Genomic DNA, 26088 nt, shown 5'->3' with positions numbered 1-26088 from the left:
CATCTGACCATCAAAGTTAGGAACACACATATACACCTCTATTTACCTACCAAAGTCTAGTATTTCACCTTTCCCACTTACAACTTCTCCATCTGGAGTTGATTTTTGTGAGTAATGGCAGGTGATTTTTTTTCCTCCTTTGTGGATAGTCAATTTCTCCACCAGCACAGATGTATCTTTACTATAGATCCTTATCAACTCAATTAGGCTCAGACCTACTTGGCATTTTCTCAGTATCTTTCCCCACATCTTTTAGGACTTATCTTTCACCACACCCTTCTGCAATACTCTTGCTTTGTTAAACTAATCATTGCATTACATTTCTTTTTCTGGATGCATGCCAGAGCTTTGCTGTTGTTTTTTCCACAAGGTACTTTGTGGAAAATTTTTCTAAATTGTAAACCTTTTACACAAAAGACACCATTTAATACACCTTTTCATCTTCAATAGATTTTTCTATTTTAATCTGGGGTCTAACTGAGCCTTGATAACTAGGAACTTCCCTGTGCTTCAGGCTATGAATGCATGCATTATCCCGGCACCTTCAAAATACATTGATCAATACTGAGTCTTTAACTGCTTATCTATTTCTCTTGTAATCATTTTATAAGATAACTAGTGCTTTTCTGGGATTAGTGCTAACAGCGAAGCTTATCTAGGTCCAAGCATCCATTGAGTGTGGCCTGCTCTTGCCTTTTTGGACTAGGTGCCAGCAGTCAGTCCTTTCCTTGACCCAGTCCTAAGGCTAGCAGAAGGGAGCGTGAAGATGTGCGCTTCAGTCCCTCCAGACATCCATGTGCCCAAATAAACAAAGATCAGTGGAATGTCACCTCCTGTCCTAACATCGAATGCGGTCAGCATATCTGAGCCAGGGACCGATGCTTTTATGCAGCAGAGTTCTTTGACGACTTCTAGAACCTCGCGGGCCCCCGCTGCTTGGTTACCACACAGGGCTCGGCGGGACCCGAGCTCGCCATCAGGTCCTGGACTGGCCGCCTCGGTTCAGTGTGGGTGACCTCTGCCCGGAGACATAATAGTTCACGGGGAGACCTTGCCGCACGCGGAGGCCAGCGGGGGTCCACCCGCCGAGTCTCCACAGTCTCAGCTGAGGCTGCCGGGCGCGTGCCCCTCGCGGGGCCGCGGGTCGCGGGTCGCGCGCAGGGCGATGGGACGGCGCCGAGCACGCTCCCTGAGCCGCCCGCCCCCGCCCCGCGGCCGCCGCACGCGCGCGCCCGGCCTGCATTTCCCATAGGCCCGAGCGGCGCGGCCGTGCGCGCCCCCGAGGCCCAAGCACCGCCCAGGCCGCGGGGCCGCGGGGCCGCGCCCCCGTTCGGCCCCCCGCCCGCGCGCTCACGCTCGCGCGTGCGCGCCGCGCCGCCGAGCCTTTGAAAGGCGGCCGGAGGCGCGGGCCCGGGGGCGATGGCGAACCTGGGTCGCCTGCTGTGCGTGCTGGGTCTGCTGCTGTGCGGGCCCGCGAGCCCCGGGTTATCCAGACCCCAGAAGCGCGGCCCCAAGAAGCCCATCATCGGTAAGGGACCCGGGACCACGGCTAGGATGTACTCAGCGGGGTGGGCACCGGTGTCGAGGAGGGGCAGCCCGTGAAGCTCTCACGGCTTCGGAGGTGTGCGGGGGTGGGTGGGGGGTGGGTGGGGGGTGGCGGCGCCCGCGGCACGCTTTTCATCAAAGGGACTTTGTACTGATTCCTTCTACAAGTGTCAGCGTCCGCGGGGTCCGGAGAAAAGTGTAGCTCCACGCCGCCACCCGGAGCAGCCTGAGACGGTCCTGTAATCATTAGGAACCACAGCTCAGGCACACCCAGGCTTTGAGGCTTCCAAGCGGAAGAGAATGTCAGGGAGAGCGAGGTGTGAAGCCGAGCTGGGATTTATCAAAAGTGGGAAGAGAAGCCCTCAGTTTAAGAGTGAAGCACGCGGGAGAGCGTGGTGTGGCTTCTCACAGAAGACTCCACTTCTAATGACTTGGTGGTCCTTGTTCGAGAGGTCTCCACAGGACCTCAGTCTCCATTCCTGTTCTCCTCTTCTATGATGATAATAAGGATCCTTGAATAGGATAAAACCAGGAACGACTAGGCTTGAGCAAGGGGTTACAGTGTGTCCTTCTGCAAAGAAGTTTCCAGTGAAACGCCTAGAAAAATTAAAGGTTTACTGCACAGAAGGAAGAAAGGCCTTAAAAAAAAAGGTGAATTTACTCTTGAGTGTTAGCTGGTGGCAGGATTCAACAAGACTCCACCTTGAGGGATACTTTTCCTGCCCTGTGTCCCCACCATTTTCCCTGCCTGTCCTGACCCAGAAATTCTGTACATGATTAAATTTACTCAGATTTCTTTGATTGAGGACATATATGAAGATACAATACCATTAGATATAAAAGTGGAATAGGTAAGAAATTAAAATGTCTTGGACTTTGTCATTTTTAAGTGACAAGAGTGGCTCTGAGGATCTGAACGTCAGTTCTGTTTCAAATAAAGCATGTCATACTTTCCAGCATATTTGTGTTTCAAACAGGGCAAAGTTGGTTTGCATTTATGTCTGACATTTGAAAAGCTACCAAGGAGAAATCAGCCTGTAGTTAAAGTTTGACAAAAGAAGTTTATGGGTAGACACATGTAGGATTATGCCATTGTGTTATAGTTGAGCACTAAACAAACCAGAAAGTTGTTTTATATATCAGGGTGACCCAGTTTTCAAATGGGTTGCTTATCAATATTTGGAACCCTTCTTCCATAGATTCTTCAAATTGAATCATATAACATATGTAGTGAATTTCATTTGTGGGTTTAGGGGAAAGAAAAAAAAGAAAAGGTGACAGAAGATTCATTTTTGTTTTGTAGAATTGAGGCAACTCTCAGTAGAATATGGCAAAAAATAAGTTTTTGATTAACCTGATCAATTGCATTTTTCTTTTATAGTTATCATTATTTTGTGTGTATAGTTATTTTTCTTTATATTTATAGTTATTAGATACATGTGCATGCTTGTCACATGCACCTATGGAGGTCAAAGGACAACTTGAGGAGTCAGTTCTCTCCTTTCTTCATGTGGGTCCTGGGGACTGAACTCAGGTCTTCTGACTTTGCAGCAAGTGCCTGTACCTACTGCTAAGCCATCCTGAAGCCCCCTCTACCCAATCAATTAAGATAATGTAGTTGACTGAGCACATAGTCTGTGTAAGCTATGACTTGAGGAGGCACAAAGGATTCAAAGACAAGAAAGCCACAGAAGTTGTGGGATCCCCCAAAGTGCATATGATGTTTGGGGCACATGTTGAAAGGCAGGGCACACAGTCTGAGCTCTTTGCCTAAGAACAGGAAAGATGAATGGGCTGGGGTGTGATGGTAGAATGAATTTACTGTGGAGGCACTTGAGTTCCCACAGTTCTGCATGCTGCCCTTGTGGCTCTTCTCCTCCTGCTTTACTTCACTCTTTCCTTCCCAGAGTACTCCTGTACTCTTCTTTTCTTAGCCAAATTTCGTTTTCTACTGTGAAGACCATCTCATGTAACGGGGAGGAGAGAAACATTCTTACTAGATACATTTTGACATTTTATATTCAGTAGTGATTCATGTCAACTATTGTAAGAAGCTGAGAATACAGATGTGATGAGTATAAATGGTGGATGTTGTGTCCCACTGAGGCAAATCAGATAAAGTGACATACTGACTCACAGATAGTCAATGAGCAGATATGATATTTTGTTGTTGTTTACCTTTTGGAGACCAAGGATTAACCCAAGACATTGTCCATGTTAAGCGTATGCTGTCATGCTTTGATGTATGTTGGATGTCAGTAGTGTGCTAGACTTGGGTCATTGGTAAGAGGAAATCAGAGAGATGAGAAGGACAGCACATGAAGTCTAGGAACCTCTGAGGCGTGTAATGAAGATGATAGTCCCTACTGGCCTGTGTTTCTCCGTCCCATTAACTGTTGCCTTCTTGCTTTCTCTCACATCTGATGGACTTCTTGCAGAGTGACCGGCTGGCTCATGACCTTGGTATGCTACTGTTCTTTTGCCCTGAATTGTTCTTCTTCCAGACGGGTGTATGGTTCATGGCAACACCTCACTGATGCCTTGGACTAAGTGTTACATTACACCTTCCCAGGAAGGACTTGCTCCACCTCTCTCAAATCCTGTTCTGCCTTTTCAGGGAGGACCTGCCACCCTGTTTAAGAGACATTGTAAATGGGACACCCGTTTCTTTGACTTCCTTCTTAACACAAGCACCAGCCCTCATAATTGGATCTAAAAATAAATCTCTATATTGTTTGTCTTACCTGTTTCCTCTCCCACCCACTACCATTAAAGCAGGTGGAGACCTTTCTTTCTTTCTTTCTTTCTTTCTTTCTTTCTTTCTTTCTTTCTTTCTTTCTTTCTTTCTTGTATTGTATCTTTCTTTTTTTAATTCCTGTGTCCTAAGCACCTAGTTCAGTGCCTGGCATGCAGTGTGATTAAGCAATATTGAATGGATGAGGGAATGGTGATGTAGTCAGCTTTATTCCTGTGGAAAACTGAAGTTCAAGGGTTCCTTAAGAAAAGATGAAGACTTTCTAATAGTCATGGGTTTGGCGAATGCTGGTTACTTAGAGTATGACAGTAGTAGAGAGATGGAGATGAAAGGTATTTCTACTCTGGCTTTGCTTACAAGTATAGAACTGTGTCTTCGTGGGGGAAGGGGTGGCACATTATAGATTTAGTAAGTTGTCTATGGATAGTCTAAGGTTGTGTGAAGAAAGTTGGGGCTATTATAAATTTACTCTGGGAGCTTCTTCAACATTCCTGGTGTGATAAGAAACTCTGATCATCCTTCTCTACTGCTTTCCCAATGACTATGGGTAGACTTGCAGGTCTCTGAGCTGAGAAACCAAAATAGTGACATTTATACTCTGCCACGATTCAGTTTTGAGTAAGAAATAAATGAAACTGCTTAAAATTACTGCTTTTTTTTAAATTTAGGAATATTAATGCAAAAATGCCGTACGAAGGAAATGATAAAGCTGGGAAAATACTACATTGCTTCATCCTATGTGAAGTATATAGAGTCTGCAGGTGCAAGAGTTGTACCCATAAGGTATGCTTCTGTGATGGTCACTGTAGTTGTAAAGATTGGTCTTTTATTTCTATAAGTAATGCTTTCTTTCCTATGATTGCATCATTAAATGTAAGGATGTTGTATTTTGTAGATGAATTTTTAAACAGTCTTATTAAATAAGAAACACAGAGCCGAATACAGAGGTGAAATCCTTAGAGATCAGAGAACTAGTGATAGACACCAGCCAACCTTAGCTCACCATGCTGCTGTAGCTTCCCAAGAGAGCTGAACCATCTTCTTCCTGTCTAACCTGCACCTTTATTGCCCTGCGCTTCTGCCTTCTCATTGGCTCTTAACCCAGCCACCTCACTTCCTCATCACTGCCTGTCAATACAGACCTCCAGGTCTCTATGGTTGGTACTAGGATTAAAGGCATTTGTCACCACGCTTGGCTGTGTCCTTGAACACACAGAGACTCTGCCTGCCACTGATCAGATTAAGGGCGTATGCTACCACTGCCTGACTTCTGTTTATGGCTGGCTATGACCTCTGATCTCCAAGCAAACTTTATTTATTAACATACAAATAAAATATCACCATAGCATCTGATTTCAGCCATAAACTTATTGCCTATAGTCTCCCACTAAGTTGTTTATGAAGCTCTATGTGTCTGTAATGTCACTGAAAGTATGCTATATGTCTGTTAGCATATAGAAAGACATAATAGCTTTCTTCACCCCAGAAAAGACACTCCTCACAGACACCATAAAAATCGTAATAGAATCTCCAGTTTAGCCAGCTTTCTGCCTAGTACTAGTGTGAGGGAACACTGAAGGAATGAAGGACATTTTTTAGAAGATGGCTGTCTTAGTGTTGCTGTAGTGTAAATGATAGGTATTCTAGTTTTAAAGGTGTTAAGTTTGGGGTTGGAGACAAGCCTCAGTGGTTAAGCGCACTTGATGTTCTTCCAGAGGATCAAAGTTTGCCTCCTTGCACCCATGTATGGCAGCTCACAACCACTTGTAACTTTAGCTCTATGGGATCCAACACACATGTAGTGGACATTCACACACACACACACACACACACACACACACACACACACACACACAACTTAAATAATAATAATAAAAGTACCTTTATAAAGGTGCTACGTTTTTTTATGATAATATGACTCAGTAAAAATAATATGATTGATCTCATACTTTAATTTTGAAGGGATTGAGTTCATCACACATTGTCACTTGAAGAGTTAATAAACTAAAATCTTGTAAGCACTTGCATTGTCAGCTAAAATTAGTGCATGAGAGTCTCATGGAATTCTCCTCTATTAGGAAATTTTATGCACAAAACACAGCCATTACAACCTATTTTGCAAATAATTACAATAAAGAGTTATAATCTATATATTATTAGTAGTCAAAATATTTGCATTTTATTTATGATTTAGAGCAGTGATTCTCAACCTTCCTAATTCTACAACCCTTTAATATAGTTCCTCATGTTGTGGTGACCCCTAACCATATTTTTTTTTGTTGCTACTTCATAACTGTAATTTTGCTACTGTTATAAATCTTAATGTAAATATTTTCAGAGCTAGAGGTTTGCCAAAGGACCATGACCCACAGGTTAAGAAACTCTGATTTAAGGTTTTATAAAAACAGTAGTCTTTATATTGAGATTCATAAGGATTGTCTTGCTTCACCTTTCACAGTTGATTAACTGTCTATACCCTTAAGGTTAGTGTTCAATTTGTTTGTACTGAATCTAATCTCATGTGAAATCATATACTCAAGTTTTAGAGCTGAGAAAGAGACCCCTGAGAGTCTCCAGCACAGTGTCTCAAAGTTTTGATTATGGAAGTTTTAAAATGCAAGCTCCGGAAGAGGCTAGTGCAAATGTGGGAGAGACATTGCAGAGCTGTCAGAGTGGGCAGCCCAGTTCAGAGGCTGCTGGAGAATGCTGGGTGTGAAATGAAAGGGGAGAGCCACTGAGCAGCAGTTGTGAGGTTGTGAGTTGATCAATAGGTATGTGTCCTTAAAAATCGGTCAAAATGATGACTTATCAAATACAAAGGGTGCAGAGAAAGAAATAGGTGGGAATGATGCCAGTTTGAAAACCCGGGGAGTATTGAAACCAGATGACTTGTGGAATATTAGCATTTGACAAGATATTCTGAAAACCTGCTTGGCAGCATGTAGGCTAAATTCCAGCTTTGGTATCAAAGTTCATTTTGAGACTTACTGCTTTAAATTGGAATCATGTGATTCTATAGTAACTATAATCTATGGCATGGAAATTCTTCGTGTAAAATGAATGTTCATTAGTCCAATCTTCTGCAGGCTCTGTGCAGATCATTGCAGCTGCTGTGAGTTCATGGGTTACACAGTAGCCTGTGACATTCTCTGGAAGAGCAGCAAGAACTTTGAACTGTTGAGCCATTTCTTTATCCTCATAAAGCTTTTAAAATTTTTGTCTTTATATAAAATGGCTGAATATTTTTAGGTTTCTTGGCTAACAGATACTGTTAGTGTTGTTCATTGTTTGATATATTAGCATCTACTTTAAAATATTTCATTAAATCCCAGAAAAACAAATTTTCCTTTCTGATTATCTAACCAGGGTATAATTTTGAGATTTTCATAGCTTGACAAGAATACCTCTAATGTAGAGATGCAATGTTGTTTGATAGTTAGGCAAAAGTGCTGTAGTGTTTGCCCTGTATGTTCAAGTCCTTGGGTTCAATCCGCAGTACCTCAAACAACTTATCTTATTTTTCATTTATTAAAAATTAAGGTGATGACTTCTTTTTCCTCCGGCTTCAGAAATTGATTTTTATTTGTAAAACTGTTTTTATTGTTTTCAGGCTTGATCTTACACATATAGAATATGCAGAACTTTTCAAATCTCTTAATGGGTAAGTTGTCATGATATTGTATCAGGTCTTAATACAGTGTGTCAGTGAGCACACATCACAGCTTTGCAAAATGTCTATGTAAGTACTGTATGTTTCTACAGAGCTATCTTAAAACTTTCTGTTCATTTCCTAAGCGCTCTTGTTGAAATGTTTTGAAGGGAGATGTAAAGCTCCAGTAAAGAGTGAGAGGCAGCACACGGCAGGCCTGTTATGTAATTCCAGTTCCTAGGGAGGCTGCGGGAAGAGAGCAGAAAGTTCACCAGTCTGAGAAAGAAAACAAAGAGAGAGAGAGCTGAGAGTGCAGCTCAGTGGTAGAGCACTCGCCTGGTCTGCGCAAGGCTCTAGGCCTTGTCCTGGTGCTGAGTAGGGAGCAAGTAGGAAATATGTAATTGTTACATAACAGGCCCATTTGTTTTATCGTAATCTTTGTTTAAATGCTTAAATATTTTGAAATTTCAAACTCCTATGTCTGATCTGAGGTTGCTGATTATCTTTTAGAGGTAATTTGAATAGTACTTAGAAAAAAATTTCTTCTCTGCTTCACCATAAAATACGTGAATAGTTAGCCCACAGAACAGGATTTGAAATCAAATGAAAATTACCCTTTATTGCTCTCGGCTTAAGGAAGTTCACTGACCTCCTCCCAAAGACTGACACTTTCTCCACAGCACAGGCGCTGAACTGGACTGGTGAAAATTAAGGGTTGTAATTTACTGTTTCTGAATGGAAACAGGGAAAAGAAAGTACAATAATGTAAGTTCAAAAATACTTTCCCTGAGGTACCATGGAGTGGACCCCACACTGTTTTGTGGGCAAACACCTATCGGACAAAGTGCGGAGCCTGTCCTAAGGGAGACTGTCATCTGGGGGTATTGGTCCAGTTTTACTGGTAAAAGAACTGCAAGGTTCCATAGATCAGACTTGGTTGGAGGTGGCTTTTAGAATACTGAGTTCATGGGGAGTGGTCTCTTTTCTGCTGTGGCTTTGTGGCAGCTGTTTTAGCAGACTGGTGTTTAAACTTTTTCCATTATACTGTGAATCTCCTAACAGTGGAGACCAGCCTTGTCACAGGCTGATACTGAACCTGATTCACAGAGGAAGAACGATGTATTTCTTAAATGAAAAAATAGCCTCTGGCTGGTAAGATGGCTTAAGATTTGCTCATCACACAAGCCTGGTGAACTGAGTTCCATCTCCACATGTGGAAAGAGAGCATGTGTGCCTGTTCTCACACATCTCTCTCTCTCTCTCTCTCTCTCTCTCACACACACACACACACACACACACACACACACACATTAAAAAATAAAATAGTCTCAAGCATAATATTTCAAACTCATATTTAAATATTTTTACAATTTTAATATGTTTAGCCCAACTTTTGTTGGCCAGAAAAGTCAGGCCACTTTTGTATAGCCTTGATTATTCAAGGATATATTGAAGATTATTGGTTTTTTTTTTTTTTTTTTTTTTTTTTTTTTTTTTTTTTTTTTTAGTATATTGGTTATTTCAAGAATGCAAACATTAACATTAAAGACCTGGTATAAAAATATGGTAAATTTTTTTTCTATACTTCATCAATTTGGATAGAAAGAAAGAGAATCTAACATTTATGAGTCTTCCAAGACAGCTTCTAGAATGATAATTGTGTGGAATTTCAGGATCTCCTAATATATGTTTATTTCTTAAGAAATATCAGGACTGTGTAAAAGCAAATTCTTGTAGATATTTAATTCTACTCCAAGTACGTGTTATGATTATTATGTGCTTTGTAGTTTCATTATCAATTGGGAGTTAGAATAGGTGTATATTTATAATTGGCTTGGCCTTGCTGATCGCCTTGATTCAAAGCCAGCCACACCTGCAGTTTTGTTTCCTCTTCATCACACTCTTTGGTTCCCCCTCTTTTTTTTTTTTTTTTTTTTGCTTTGTTTTTTTTTTGTTCAGGTTATGCTTTCTTCAATGAGAATATGTGCAAAGTTGTTAACCACAATAGTTTCTGAATGGCTAAGATTATTAATAATATATATGTAGTATATTATATGTGTAGTATATTATATATGCATACATACATAATAAGGACATTTTTCTTTAATGAAGCATGTTTATTTGCTCGGTGAATGGAGGAAAATACATCTTAATTGATTTTGTTTCAGAGTCCTATTTCCTGGAGGAAGTGCTGACATAATGCATTCAGATTACTCCCACGTTGCCAAAATGTTTTACAGCAAGGCCATAGAGGTAAATATCTGCTATTACTTATCACTCCAAATGGGTTGTCTGTTTCCATAAGGATGGTTATCTTTCATAAAGTGTATAGTATTGCTTCCTTCACAGTTATTTTAGCCTTATTCCCCTTAATAGTCAGACACCTGCTCTCTGGGAATCAAGTGTCTGTTTCCACCTGTTAGTTTGGCGTCCTGTAATTTGGGAACTCATGTGTGAACCATACTTTGTAGCTAGCAGAGCCAGTCCCTCCCTCTGACCACCTCTGTTATGTACTGGGTATCGGGCCTCTGCTAATAACTCCCCTCTTCTCAGTTATTCCAGACAGATGTGGCTTCATCAGAGAACTTGAGCTCACATGCTGTGGGCCCTGTGTGTTTACCATGCAGAGCCCCTGGCTACCATGCCACGCCTCACCTCGAGCCTGCACTTCTGCTACAGCTTCTTAGATCCCCTTTTCTCCCTTGAAATAGCGTCAGCAACCTTTCATTTACCATCTCTGGCATTCAGATCTTGCCAGCCTCTCTTAAACATTTTCCTCAGTAACAACTTTTTTGAGATACTTGCTTAATAACTTTTACTAGCTAGACTAAATAACTCATGACCTTTTATATTCTTTGGGTGAAGACATAATGTGCCCTCAACTCACTCTCCTTTTCCATCTTGCCTCAGAGTATTTTTGAAGACAGATTAAGTAGTAGCCTACTTATGAATCTCAGAGAATTCTGCAAAAATCTGTGTTGCAGTTCTAACAAGCAATATGTGTGTATTGCTTGTTATACACACATGTATATATATATACACACAAATATATATATGTATGTATATATAAAGTTTGAATCAACATAGTTTTCTCTTTCTCTTTCATTCTCCCAAAAGAGTTATGATGATGGAGATTATTTTCCTGTGTGGGGAACATGCCTTGGATTTGAGCAGCTCGTCTTCCTGGTTAGTGGACAGAACTTATTAACACCTACAGACACTTACTCAGTGCCATTGCCTTTGAACTTTACTACAGGTAAGAATAAATACCAAATCTTCTCAAAATATTTCCCAACAGCATTAGTAAACACCAAATATCAAGTCAGAAATGTTTATTGTCTTTGAATATTTGAAGACCAAAACTATGAGTTCACTCTTTGGTACTCATTTGTGAGGATGACAAGAAAGTTTGTATTTTGATAATGCATTGTTTCTAGTGGTCTCAGGATCATGTGATTAAGAATTCAGAAAACATCAGTTTCTCTTAGCCTCATATCTTTTCACTGAAAAAGTTTCTACCTCTGTAAATTCTTTCTGAGAATTAATCAAGATGATGATTTCCAGTTTGTATATGTAATACTTTAAATACAGATCTTATAAATATCAGATATTATTGCTATTAAGATAGCATTTTCTCTTTGTCTACATGTGTTGTTTTTTTCTTGAATGTATTGTCTTACACTTTTATTCCAGCACTAAACACTTGGAATTAATAAGACTTCACAAAGGGCTTGGTGCCTAACAAAACCATTGTGTTTGTGTTCTACTGAAAGACAAATCACCAGGCCACACACACTCTCTTGCTAGCTGCTGCAATTTCACAGAGCTCAAGAAAGTACTTGTATTTGCTTAACATATTGGAACTTCCATGAGCTTGAGTTTCTAGAGTTCCAGAATTTTTATTGGCATTTCCTTTCAAAGCATAAGTGAATCATTGTTCATCTGGCTGAATTCAGTTTCACAAGCCTTTTCTATTTCCAGAGTTTGAACTGCTTGAAAGTGCTCTAGTCACATGATCAGTCCCATTCTGAAGTAATGTAAGGGTTAACAATGAATCATCTCATTAGCATAATATGCTCCTATCACTCAGGAAATTTCAGTAGTTTAAGAAACTCTTAGTTAGAAATCTAGAACAAATTCCATACAAATCCTGGATCATTATGATTAAGTGCTACAACTATAGATATTCTCATTAAGGATTTGGGGAGGGAAGAATAATGGTCATTCATAGAATTCATAGAATGTCACATACATTCAAAAGTCTTATTTTCATTATTTCAATCACTGCAAGAACGTTATGGGAAGTATATGTTTTAGGTTGGATTTTTGGGGTTGCAATATAACAAAAGCCCAGTTTTCACAAGAAAGCAGAGTTATTCCAAGTGCTTGGGTTCTCAAAGGAGGCCTTTAGCAAGAGTGTGAGGTCTGGCTCAGCGCAGACCTTGAGCACTGCAGGTTTGTTTTCATTCCTCTGTTGGTTTTCTGGTCTGTGTTCCTGACTACAGTCTCCTGTGCCTCTTCCATTCCCCAAGGATGGGCTACTTCAAAGTCCTCTAGTCACATGACCAGCCCCATTCTGAGGTGATCCACAGAGCTTCCTTTGTCTGTTTCTAGAGTAGATCTTTTCGTTGGCTTAATGCTCTTTTCTCCTCAGTTGGTCTCCTTACTCTTACTTCAGTTGATTAAATTCATTCTTGGTCAGTGTCACACATGAATACAATGTATGTTTCTCTTACCCACACTCTCTCATCTCCCTCTTCTTCCACTTCCCCATTAACTGCCCTGCTTCCTACACATGCCGTTCCCTCATTTCTGTCTTTCTGATTTTTGTCTTGTGACTCACTGATTTTAACCAGGTCTCTCTCTGATCATGGGTTTCAAAAGATATCTCTCATCCCTTCTGTCTTCATATTTTTACATCTTCTTCCTCCTCCTTCTACCATGTTCCTTAAGCTTTAGAGAAAGTGGTATGAATGTCCCGTTTAGGGCTGAGCATTCAAGCATCACTTACTCTTATCATTTGGATGAGCCATGAGTCTACATTCATTGCACGGAGAAGCTTCATTAACTAAAGGTGGGACTAGCATGTCTATAGATATACACATAACTATCTGGAATGCACTTGGTCACCATGTCAATTTAGCTAAACAGCAGTAATGAGTTCCCTGTTAGGCCCCCTGACTTTCCCAACAGCCAACCACAGGCACTTCTCTGGAAACACTGTGTTTTGCTTGCCATTTACTCAACTTGATTATGTCTTATTAATGACTGTTGTTTGACCATAGGTAAGTGACTTAGTGGATTTTATTTTTTTCATGTATAAGTCATTTCTCTGCATTGGTTTTATAGGCCCAGGCATATATTCTTTCCTCTGAAGAGAGCCTCAAATCTAATCTGAGAGCAGTTGCTTTATTCCTGGAACAATCATGGCATTTATTGTACCAAGGAGCTTATCCTGCTTTTCAGGCTGGCATTGTAGTTTATAGGGTTCGCAGCTCGATAAGACCATGGCTGCCTTTTCTTCCTCAGCAACTTGCATGACACTTCCTGGTACCATGCAAGCTATCCAGTAGGGAAGAAGCTTCCACCCCAGTTCCAGCTTGATTTCTTCATATCTTGTATCCAAGAGGTGTGGTATCCTCAGCAATGGGGTCTTATCATCTAGTTCTGGTGGGCAACCAAGAGGAATGGCAAGAGCTTACGTGATTTTAGGAGTCTCTTTGGCCTCCCTGGCCAGCAGTTCATAAGGCTGTGCCCCACACCTGCCACTGGGATTTGTAGGAGCAGCATGTCCTAGTCATGCAGAATATCTCTTCTTTTTCTTTTTTTAAAAATGTATATATTTTAAAAGATTTATTTTTATTCGTGTGTGTGTGTGTGTGTGTGTGTGTGTGTGTGTGTGTGTGTGTGTACCAGAAGAAGGAGTAGGTTCTCCTGGAGCTGGAGTTATAAGTGATTGTGAGCTGCTGTACATGGATACTGGGACTTGAGCTTGAGTCCTCTGCAAGAGCAGCAAGTGCTCTTTACTGTGAACCATCTCTCTAACACCGTGACTTAAAAGTTTTAATTGGCCGGGCGTGGTGGCGCACGCCTTTAACCCCAGCACTTGGGAGGCAGAGGCAGGCGGATCTCTGTGAGTTCGAGGCCAGCCTGGACTACCAAGTGAGCTCCAGGAAAGGCGCAAAGCTACACAGAGAAACCCTGTCTCGAAAAAAACCAAAAAAAAAAAAAAAAAAAAAAAAAAAGTTTTATTTGGTTTACAAAAAAGTAGGTTCCCTTGTGGCCTTTCATTTTGGCTAATCTGCCTTCCATGCCCTCTCTTTTTAAGTGCTGTATACCTTTGAAGATACATTGGAAATGCTAGGTCTTTTTCTGGGAACACAAACATACATATTTGGAAATCATTCTTATTTTTCAGAGGTTTCTGAGGAGCCAGCATTAAGATTCTCTGCCCTTCCATGGCTAGCCCATTTGTAGTTATTCGTATTAAAAACTTTAAAAAGTGGTAATTATATCTGGAGCATATCATCTCTCTCTCCATGTTAGACGTGCCTTGGCCTGACTCAGGCACTTCTGGGGAAATGTTGGGCTTTACTCACCATTTCCTCCTCTTAATTATGTCTTAATAATGGCTGCTGTGTGGCTGCAGGTAAGTGACTTAATGGGCGTTATTTTTTATGTGTTTAAGTCATTTCTCTGTGCTTCAATTATTTTAGATGCGTTACAGAGCAGAATGTTCCGGAATTTTCCTGCTGAGCTATTGGTGTCGCTAGCGTTAGAGCCTCTGACTGCAAATTTTCACAAGTGGAGCCTCTCTGTGAAGGTATCACATGATTACACCAGCAGTATCTCCCCAGTGAGAAGAACACTTTTACGATAGGTACAGAGTTGAGCCCTCTGTTTTATTCTCATATTTTAGAACTTTACAGAAAATTACAAGTTAAAGAAGTTTTTCAATATATTAACAACAAATACAGATGGTGAGATTGACTTCATTTCATCCATTGAAGGTATGTACAGCTATGGAGCTCCTAGACGTCATTTTCTCTTTTTAATTTTATAGCCCTCCTTTCTTGGGAGTGAAGTTATGTGACTTTAGAGCTCAAAGACAGAAGTAGGGTTATTTTTGAAGACAAAAGACCCATTCCGTGCATGTTCCAAATCAGTTGAGGCTTACCTGGGTAGTTTCTGGAACTGTGGTGAAGACGAAGAAGAACAGTGAGGACCAAGGAAGGGTGGGGATGAAGAGCTAGATGGAGAAAGTTGCTCTGTTTCTAGAGTCATCACAGGTTAAGCACCTTGACAAGCTTTTCAGACAGGTAGAAAGATGAGTTGATGGAGGAAAACATTTTTAGAAATACATTAACCAGGTGGCAAGAAAATAAAAGTCTTAAAGCCTGAAATTCTGAGAGTATTACTGTTGGTCCAGATCAGAGACAAAGACTGTCTGTATGTGGAGAGGCCACCATGGAGCAGGACTGCAGGCTATACTTGCCATGCTTGGCCAAGCTCAAAAGGCCCTTGGAATCCTGACCATGGAACTTCAAGGAGAATTGCTTGCCTGAGCATGCTAAAGGCATAGAGTGAGGTGAGGTGAGTGAGCCTTAAGCACTCACAGTGACAGGCCAGTTTAGTGTTGCCTACGTTATACTAGCTGGGAATGTGGACAGAGGGCAGCTTGAAATGTTTACTTTATAGGTGTCTTCTGGTAGCACACATGTACATGGCAAAAACAAATCAAAATACTTGTCTTGGAAAGGACAAGGATCATCCATTCCATGCTTCAGGAAATTTCTCCAGATGAAGTCTGATGGAATATGAATGGTTCATGCCCCAGATCACTAACACACAGCAAAGCAGAGTACCATGAGTGTGAATTTGGAGAAACCACAGATAGCCAGCCTTGCACAAACTTCAGCTGTTAAAAACTATGACATTCATTAGAATACCTTAAGTTTTAAAGAAATAAGGAACATTTGAAAATATATGGCTGGCTGTGGTGGCACACACCTTTAATCCTAGCACTTGGGAGGGTTTCCTGGTTGACCTCAACAGATAAACTGAGATGATAGTTTTAGTTCAGAATTGATCTGAATGTAGATTTACAGTCTACGTGTACAGCTGGCTAAGTGAGATCGCTTTCACAGTTCTGCATGTATCCCATCGGCTCCCCATTAGTCACTGAACTCTTAAAACTGGTATTGTAACATTACCACAATGTTTTGCGCCAATTTTATAAACTTTACAGTGCAATGTGTGTTCCTTTTCTGAGGCAAACCAAAGGTATATTTCTCAAGGTTCTGCTTCTATCGGCAGGGTTGATGGAGGATTTTTTATACATTTGTAATAGATAGAAATAAACCAGAGAAAAAAAAAAGAAGAAAAAAAAGTGGTGGAGGAAAAGGTGAACACTGTAAGAATACTCAAAAGGGCTGAGAGTTGCAAACGCCAAGAATGGCTTTGCATAGTAAATGGAATAGAACAGCTCTGAACTATAGCTTACTTTTCCTGGTTTGGTCTGACAGAATGATTGAATGCTTTTGTACAAAAATCAGAGCCTTAAAAACAAGGATTTGGTGAGATTGTAAAATGGTGTGCCACTTTGGCAAAACAGTTTGGTGGTTGGTCAAAATGCAAAACATTGTTACTCTGTTACTCAACAATTCTACCCTTAGGAATATATCCTCAAACTACTGAAAATGTGCACCTATGAAACATGTACATGAAGGTTTACAGCAGTGTGTTGCTAATAGTAAAAAAGTTAAAACAACTCAAATAGCTATCAAATACTGGAGAGAAATAAAATGTGGCTTATTCATACAATAGAATATTATTAAGACATAAAAATGAATGAGAAACTGACAGATTAAATGACTTTGGTGAACCTTCATAATTTCATTTGTAGATCTTTCCATTTCTAATTTATAAATACATTTGGGGTTATAAATTATAAATGTACTGCCTCCTGTCAACATTGTATACTTCTATTTGATGATTTCTGTGTCAAACATTATATGGAAATGTTTCCAAGTATTTTCTGTATTAACTGTGAATGAATAGAACAAAATAAATTGCCTGTGATGGAAAAAAAAAAAAAAAGAAAAGAAAATATATGGCTGGCTGTGGTGGCACACACCTTTAATCCTAGCACTTGGGAGGCAAAGACCAGTCTAGTCTGCAGATCAAGTTCTAAGACAGCCAGGGCTATGCAGAGAAACCCTGTCTTGGGATGGGGGGATAAAAAACACAGTGTAAAAGAAATTTGAAAAGAATAAATTAAGTTATTAAACATGAAAGAAGTTCAAATGAAGTCTCAAAAGAGGTCAATCCTAAAACACACAAAGAGAATGAACTAGCACAGAAGGGAGATCCAAAGGAAACCTCCAAGGATCCATCTTAGATGGCTGTGAAATGTGGTGGCACAGCGGTGGAAATCTGCCAGTGGCCGGAGGTAAGGCATTCCAACAACAAACTAGGTGCTGGGAACACAGGAGGAAGAGGGGCAGAGACTACTTGTTTTAATGTTAAAGAAGATGTTCAGGTGGCTAAAAGACCTTAGTGGAGAGTTGAGTTACTGAAAGGCTTTGGAGAAATAAAGGAGAAAGTGTCTATGATCTTGTGTGAGGGAAGAAGTTTTCAGGACAAGAAGAAACGTAAGCCACACATGAAAAGACAGGGAAATTCAACTGAATTAAACAGTTATATATGAAGAGAGAGGAGAGAAAAAATATATTTATAATGCATATAGCTGCCAAAGGGTCTGTGTTTACCTTATAAGAAATAAACTCAGTAATAAAGAAATTAAGTAATAACGTCTTATAAATAGCTAAAATCCCTGAAGTGGTACCTTGGAGAATGAACTTCTGTGTGTTGTCTATACCTAGCTGGGTGAGGGAAGTCCTCAATGTAATTACTAAGTAGTAGAATGCCAGTAGTGGAAGCATGAGAAAGAAACCGCCTTACATCAGGACTGCAAAGTGAAGACTGCTGATAGCAAGTTCCACCCAGGGTGCTGCACCGGGCACATCAGGTAGTTAGAGCACAGTGGGAGCGTCTGTAGCACTTGGACTTCTCTTGTAAAGCTGAACCTCTTCCAGGCTTGTTACCCAGCAGTTCTCTTCCAATATTTAAAAATGCCTTAACAGAGCTGGATGTGGTGGCACACACCCCTAATCTTAACACTTGTGAGGCTGAGGCAACAAGATTGGTAGATCAGGCCAGGGCTACATAATAAGACTGTGTCAAAAACAAATAAAACCCAAATAAAAGAAAAACAATACCAACAAAACTATCTTAATGAAACCCTTTCATGTACATAGAAATGTGAATATAATTGTTCCTATTAGCAAAAAGGAAGACTGTTAAAAGCCATCCAAATGCCCCACAGTACAAGGAAGAAATAGTAGAATACTATGCAGTTATTCAAATCACTGCATATCCCTGTGGTCCTCATTCTTGAAAGGACTTGGAAAACACTTTTGAGTTAATAAAAAAAAGCACAACAAAATATATACTCTATTTTTGTTTGCTTTTTGAGATACTCTCCCTCTGTGGTGCAGGCTAGCTAGGAACTCATATCCCAGGCTGGCCTCTGGCCTGCAAGAGTCTGCCTGCAGTGCTCTGTGACCACAGGTGTGTGCCGCCATGTCTCCTCCTGTATGGTTATATATAGTTTTCATTTCTGTGATCTTTCAAAACATGATGGGAAGATAGCTCCATAACTCTTGATGGAAACTTGATGAAAATATTGAGGAGATAGACAATTGATTACAGTAGCTGTTATACCAAAGAGGGGATTTGGAAGTGTTGATCACACTTGATGTTTTAGTGTCTGTGATGCTGAATCAAGAAACTTATGGGTTTTACAGTTATCCCAAGGGATGTCATATTACAGACTTTATGTTTTGTCTCTCAGATTGTGAGATGACTGGATGGCTGTAAACTTAGATGGGCCTATCTAGGAGCAAAGGCCAATGGGGTATTTGGAGGAGCTGGAAACAGGAAAGGGACCCAGAGATAGAAGATGCTTTCTCTGCCTCTGTGTCAGGTAGACTGTGATTTTCTGAGGCTGGAGAGAGGAACCTGAGAGGACAGAGTCCTAGAGAGGAGTGAAGCACACTGAGGTGGGAGCAGAGGGTGTTACTTGGAGATTGGTCATGTCACTATGATTTAGTCTGTTTTATGCTGCTGTGACTGAATCTCTGAGACTGTGTCATCTAAGAAGAATAGAGGCTTATTAATCTCCACTAATCTGGAGGTTGGTGAGTCCTGGAACTAGTGCTAGCATCTGGTGAGGACCTCCTGGCTACGCCGAGCATCACTGAGTGTCACCTGGCAAAGCAGGAAGGGATGCTAGGCCAGTTTTCCTTTTTACAGAGTCACCGATGCTGCTATGGCCTCACCTGTCTATCCTCCTCTGATTCTGATTCCTATAGGTTCCACTTCTATATACCATTAACAAGGTTTGGGAATTAACTTTCCAGCATCCAAATCTGGCGAATACTCCTAAACCACAGCATATTATCAAATCAAAGGTGGGGAGAAACATCTATGCAGGCAATTCTGCAATATGTTGGCCAGCTCAGGGGGAAGTGAGGTTATTATCTTCCCACATAGTTGCTAGTATCATCAGCCCCCAAACATCCTGCAGTAGAAACCGCGTTGGCTTCTCTGCCTCATTATCTACTTGTAAAAATTTTAAACTGATTTCTGCTTCCCACGTCTATCTTATTTGTGCTTTCTCCTCTCTATCCAGACCCCTCCTAACTGCCCATACAGTTATCTTCCCACTAGGCATGGAATCTCACCGAAAAACCAATCTGATTGTGCTGCCTTAAAAAAACAAAACAAAAACAAAAACCCTCAATGGTTCTTCACTATTGGAAGACAAATCTAGATTTACCTGAGCTGCTTTCCCTGCAGATTGTGTCCCCTTGAGATTTGTGCAGCCCATTGCTGCCCTCTACAGACAGAGCAGTGCTTTCCACCTCTCTGTTCTCCCATATTTTCCCATGTCATCAAAAGCTCCTCCTGTCCCTGATGTCTTCTGATGAGCTTTCAACTACCTTGAGAGACTCAAGCTAGCTGTCTCAATTTTGAGAAGCCTTCTTCATCAATCTCCTCTCCATGTCTTGGTAATCTGTATGTTTGCTTTGTGTTCCTTGGGAGCGTTGCTTTTTACTTATATTTGTTCAAGCCCCATCTTTCCCTCTAGACTAAGAGCCCATTGAGAACTGGAGTTTTGTCTTACTTTTCTGTCTCTGGGGCTTTGGGGAAAACAAGCGATGGGTGAATAACCATTTAAACAATAGTATAGGGTTGGGAACTAGAGGTTTGGGTTCCTTGGTTCTTCTGACGATGTCATCACACCAGGTTCATGTGAAGATTTCAGAGCCTGATGATTTTATGACAGCTGTGAGTTAGGACCCATTGATGCTCTGCTGCTTGCATAATTTCATTTCCCTCTTGACGATCTTATTCTAAATTAGTGATGCAGGTTATAATTTGTACAGTTGCAAAGAAATGTCACGGGGCTCTCAGTACCAGTTTTCTAAAGGGGAAGCCTTACTTGTTTCTGAACGTCAGCATCTGTGTGTGTGTGTGTGTGTGTGTGTGTGTGTGTGTGTGTGTGTGTGTGTGTTGGGTTATCAATAAATCTCCACTTAGGCATTTCTATCCTCAGCCTTGCCCTTGCCTGTGGGTCATCCCAGAATGGAGAAAGCCAGTGCAGCAGCATGAGAGGAAGAATAAGGCCGAGGGAGTGAGGGGCTCTGTGTCTAGAGCTGCTTGCTGGCAGGCTTTGCTTCTTGTGGACTCCAGTATGATTGGGACGATGGCTTTACTTTGTCTCAACCCACTATGCAAGTGGGAGAGACTAGTGAGTCGGGTGTGAGAGGAAGGTACTCTTTCTCTGGATGGCTGTGTTCTCCAAGTGCTTGCTGGGAACCATCATGGTCTCCATTCTAAAGCGTTGATGGGAGAGGGGAGAAATTACTTTCTATTAAAACAAGGAAAGACACATGTGAATAAAAGAGAAGACTTTTTAATTTTCAGAGACATATACCTTCCTAAAAAACTGTGAAACTTTTAAAGCATGTAGGAAAAATGAGGAAGTAATACATGAAATTTTCTCAGGTTTAACCAGTCAACATGCAAATGGCCATTCTTTTATATGACTTTCTTCCCACACTGAACTATTTTTCAATCAAATCTAAGGATGTAAATAATTTTATTTAGCTAAGACTATGTATAGTATCTAAGAGTTCTAACAATAATTGAATTATAATCACCAAGGGTACAAATGTTTTTAAACTATTAAAATTTATTTTAACAATAGTTTTCCTAAAGTCACTAGTTATTCCATAGAATGATGGCATGGTTTGTTTTTATTTTCTTAAGTCATTATGGGATTAGAAAATGTATGAAGAGGGGTAAGATATAGACCTAGAAATGTGTGTCACCATCTAAGTGTGCACTCAGGCCTGAAGATACAAGTCAGTGGTAGGGTGTATACTTAGCATGGGTGTGGCCCTTGGTTAGATGCACAGCCAAAAGAAACTGTTCACTTGGCTGTTGAGCTGGAATGAGTCCCAGGCCAAACTGTTTTACTTTACTCTCATTTCCTGGAAATGCAACTTATATTCACATTCTAAGGATGCAAGTCAGTGAGATACACTGAATACGAGCAGTCCTTTGTGTGAGAGAATATATACAATGCTGACACTTTCTAATTCTGGTGAGTTGTAATATGATTTATGTGGCATATGCATGGCATGAAACAATGTAGGAACGCCAGAGTAAACCACTTTTTTGTGCTTACTGATGTGTGTTCTCCACACAGGATATAAGTATCCAATATATGGTGTCCAGTGGCATCCTGAGAAAGCACCGTATGAGTGGAAGGACTTGACAGGCATTTCCCATGCACCAAATGCCGTGAAGACTGCATTTTACTTAGCAGAATTCTTTGTTTCTGAAGGTAATGTATATATGGTATAATCTCTTCACTCCATTAGGACTTTTGAGAGAGAGTGCATGCCCTTCTCTGGGCTCCTGTATATTTTTTATTCTATAACTGATAAATAAGGTCCAGAGAGTTAACTGGAAAATATTAAATAATATGAAAGCCTTGAAATTGAGATATTAGGTATTCAATAAAAATCAGGGCAATTATTTCATAGAGTCATCCATGATCTTATAGAATGAATTATTGAACAGTTGATTTAAAGGATATGGGGTTCTTCCTTCTTTCTCCTTGAATACTTTCAGTTTTGATTTTCAAGAACAATGATGTACTTGCAACAATCTTTGGGCATTATATGTTATTTTTCCAAGACAATGATATAAATTGAATTATATCCTGTCACAGTCTGGGCCTTTATTGAATGTCTTTCTGTAGGCAGTGGAATGCTGGAGAAAAGTTACTAACCCAGATTTGCATGCATTTTTAGACTTGTGGTTAAATAGAGAATTCGGGCATTCATATTTATATCTTAGTTGAGTGATATGGGTGGGAGCAGTAGAGGCAGAATGCAAGGGGCAGAGCATCATTTGGTGAGGAGTGACCAGTTGAGGACTGGATGAGCTGAGTACTCATCTCAGTCCCAGCTTGTCCCCTGTGCTTTCTGTCTACCTTCTTGCCCATATTAGGAACCTAACAACCTCTATCTGGTTTATTTGTGTTTGAAATTATGTATAGTTGAATGGAGGAATTCATGAAAAAAAATCCAAGTGAGTGTTAAACACAACAAAACCATTCCACACATAGTGTCGGTCCAGTGGAGCCTTTTCCCCTGTGGGTGGGAGTGAACAGCCACAGTGGGCAGAATGGACTTGGCTGTAGCTTTATCTTGTGGTGGTGGTAATTGGGTGTGTATCTGCCAACATTCTTTATAAAACTATCAGAGGACCTGTATTTACTTGGACATTATTCTCAAAGCTTAGTTCTCACCCATTGACAAGCTTTTCCCTGGCCTCCTTTGTTGAATAATTTGGCCTTGTTTCCTCTGCTGGCATTCACTTTATTTTCTCCACGCCTTAAACTCATGTCCTATCTTGGTGCAGGTGTACCATAAAGACAGACCACCACTGGATTCTGCATGTCTGCTAAATTATAGCTCTCCAGTCACGGGTCTGTGTGCTGTCTCTGAGTTCACCCCAGGCCTCCATCAAGTCTTGTGCACATCCAGCCTTGTAATGAACGTTGTACTGAATTGGGGCCAATAGGTGCTGTAACAGCACCTGTACTTACGCTGGCACAGCTGTCATGGGGAGGAGAAACGCTAAGGCGATTTTCTTCTTGCCCTTGCTTCCCCAGCAAATAATTCTGATCTAAAGAAAAACTATTATAAAGAAGTCTCTTGAAAATAGTGTCAACCAATCTTTAAAAAAAAAAATGAACAATATTTTTCTCTTGCAGCTCGGAGAAACAATCATTACTTTGCGAGTGAACTTGAGGAGACAGCATCCTTGATTTATCAGGTTAATCCAGTTTTTACTGGAAATATTTCTTCATTTCAGCAATGTTACATGTTTAACTGAAAGTCTTCAATATGATAACAAAGCAACTTGGAGTAACTCCGTGATTGAACTGCTAACTCACTGCTCATGACAATATGAGAAAGCCACACAGATTCCTTTTCTGTGCCTGGTTCTGATTCTTCACTTAGTACATGATTATTTTTATCAGATTTGATAACTTGACAATGAAAAAGATAAATAGTCTTGGTGTTTTTCATGCAATAGCTTTCTGGTGTCTGAAGATTAAAAAATTAATTTTTTTGAAAATATACTTTTTGTGTGATTTATTATCGATTCCCGGAGAAAAAAACCATCTCAAATTTACCCATCTTATTTTGGCTAAAGTCTTTTCAAGTTCCACCTCCAGGTCCCTATGAGTTGGGTGTCAGGTGTGTGTGTGTGTGTGTGTGTGTGTGTGTGTGTGTGTGTGTGTGTGTAGAAAGATACATTGATATTTTTATTTCTGCTTTGTTTTAGCCCATGGTTAGTATACTGAAATCAGAGTCTGTATATTTCTCTTTTTATCTGCCACAACATGTAACAATAAACTCCCAAGAAATACTTGTGGCTATTTGTAAAATGAGCATCCCCTCCAATGGAAAATATCTGAAACGTATTCATACATATATTTCTGGTGTGTTCCAATATATTTTTATGTTTGTACTACTCTCCTTGACCACTTCCCATCCGAAATATATCCTCAGAAGTCTGAAAAGTAGGTATTCCTTGGGGACCTGTGAGCTGCTAGGAAGTAAAGTTTTTTTTTTTTTTTTTAAGTTTTAAAAATGTTTACTCTGTGTATTTTTGTGTGTCTCTGTGTGGTGTGTGGGTATGTGTCTGTGAATGAACTAGGCCTGACGTGTTGGTTGCTCTGGAGCTCGAGTTACAGGCTGTTGGAAGCCACTGACATGGGTGCTTAAAATCTGACTTGGGCCCTCTCTCTGCAAGAACAGTACATTCTCTTAACTGCCACTCTGTCTCTTCAGCCCCAGAAGTAAAGCACTTGATCAGTGTCTAAAAAATGGTGCTTAGAATTTGTTTTCCACTGTTGTTGAAGATGATATATGGGAAATGGAATGACATATGAATGATTTTATGTACAGAAAAGTCAGAAGAGTGATCTGAATATACTATGAGAAACCGTACTCTCTGGGCAGTAAGAACAAAGAGAGCACAGAAAGCAAGAGATTGAAGTTCCAGTCAGCCAAGACAGCTCTGGTGGCAGTGTGGCAGATGTGGTTTCTTACTGAATATTGTCAAATGCCCCATTCCCAGCCAAGTTCATGTGTCTTGCCACTTAAAGAGAGGCATCTATGACTTAGCATTCCTGCAGGGTGTGTCAGAGCTTCATAGATCTGCTTGGCTCTGGTAGCAAAGCCCTAGTAGCTTTTCTTCTGCTTGCTCTAGAGCTCCCTGGTTTGTTGATGGTGACCACAACTACATGAACATGTAAATGATAGTTTTTCTGCTCATGTTAGGTCTGCTAGTTTCCAACTGTGTGCTCTTTTGTTTTTGAAGTCTTTACATTAGGATCTATTCATTCCAAGAATAGACTCTTCAAAGTTTCCTCCTCTGCCTTCCTCACAGCAATACAGGAAGGGTAGGCAAGGGCTTGACAGTATGTTTGAAAAGCAGGCCCTCTCATCTGTTCAGGTGTTCTTTCATCAGGGGAGCAAGAGACAGGGCAGTGGGCAGAAGAGCCTGATGATACCGCTAAACCATGACTGTGGAAGATGGAGATCTGCTCCTGGTGGCTTGCAAGAAACATGCTGTGGAACCTGTGGAGGGGGAGGACCATGTACTGTACTGCTATCAGAAAGGGAAACACAGGCTGAAAAGAAAAGTGAGGTGGTGTGTGTGGACTACAAAGAGCAACCGCAAGAAAGTGCAAATGAAGGTTGGGGGAGCTTGGGTCTGTAACATGCAATAAACACTCTTCTCTTAGTGGTCAGCTGATTGTGTCTTTGAAGGCTGTTTGGAGAATGCTCTATTTCTCCCTCTTGCATTTCCCTTCCTCTCACCTAAAGAATTATATAAATGCAGTGATGAGGTTGTTCATAAGGAGCCATTTCTATACTCGTTTCTAGTTACTACATAGTTCTGTGGGCCCATTGCCCTGAATTTGAGGCCTGGCACAAGATGTTTTATGGGGGCTGTTGAGTAAGCCATTCCATACTCGAGAGGAAGGGAATCTCCTAACCTTTGTCATTAGGCCACAGTTCCATGGTTAGGATGGTTCTGTGTCTTCCAAAGGTACAGAGATAACTCACCAGGAATTATTGAAGCCTGAAGCCTGGTACAGAGTAGGACTCATGTAAGTTCCTGGCAATGTTAGCTTTGTCAGTCAGACACATCCTAGAATTATCTTAAAAGAGAGCCACAATTAAGGAGTTATCTAGATCATATTGGCCTGTGGGCATGTCTGTGGGGAAATTGTCTTGATTATTAATTGATGTAGGAAGGCCCAGCCAGCTGCGGCAGTACCATTCCTAGGCAGGTGGTCCTAGGTGGGATAAGGAAGCTAGCTAAGCATGAGTCAGTGCATGAGCAAGTAAGCAGTGTAGCTCCAAGTTGTCTCCTTTGGGTCACTGTCTTCCCTCAGTGATGGGCTGTGACCCCT

At 40.8% G+C, this 26088-nt stretch overlaps 1 protein-coding gene across 1 annotated transcript; it reads left to right on the top strand.

The window, feature by feature from the left end:
• The first annotated feature begins 1362 nt into the window (after positions 1–1362).
• Positions 1363–23739, top strand: Ggh (gamma-glutamyl hydrolase). The gene is made up of 9 exons (XM_076563648.1): positions 1363–1528; positions 4969–5083; positions 7911–7961; positions 10118–10202; positions 11067–11205; positions 14666–14772; positions 14869–14959; positions 21790–21927; positions 23368–23739. The coding sequence occupies exons 1-9, from the start codon at positions 1420–1422 to the stop codon at positions 23487–23489; spliced, it is 957 nt and encodes a 318-aa protein (XP_076419763.1). The 5' UTR covers positions 1363–1419; the 3' UTR covers positions 23490–23739.
• Positions 23740–26088: the final 2349 nt, after the last annotated feature.

The sequence above is a fragment of the Peromyscus maniculatus genome, chromosome 2 (assembly GCF_049852395.1).
Source record: "Peromyscus maniculatus bairdii isolate BWxNUB_F1_BW_parent chromosome 2, HU_Pman_BW_mat_3.1, whole genome shotgun sequence".
NCBI classification, from domain to species: domain Eukaryota; kingdom Metazoa; phylum Chordata; class Mammalia; order Rodentia; family Cricetidae; genus Peromyscus; species Peromyscus maniculatus.
Note: the sequence above shows the minus strand (reverse complement) of the source record. Positions and strands in the feature narration are given on the sequence as shown.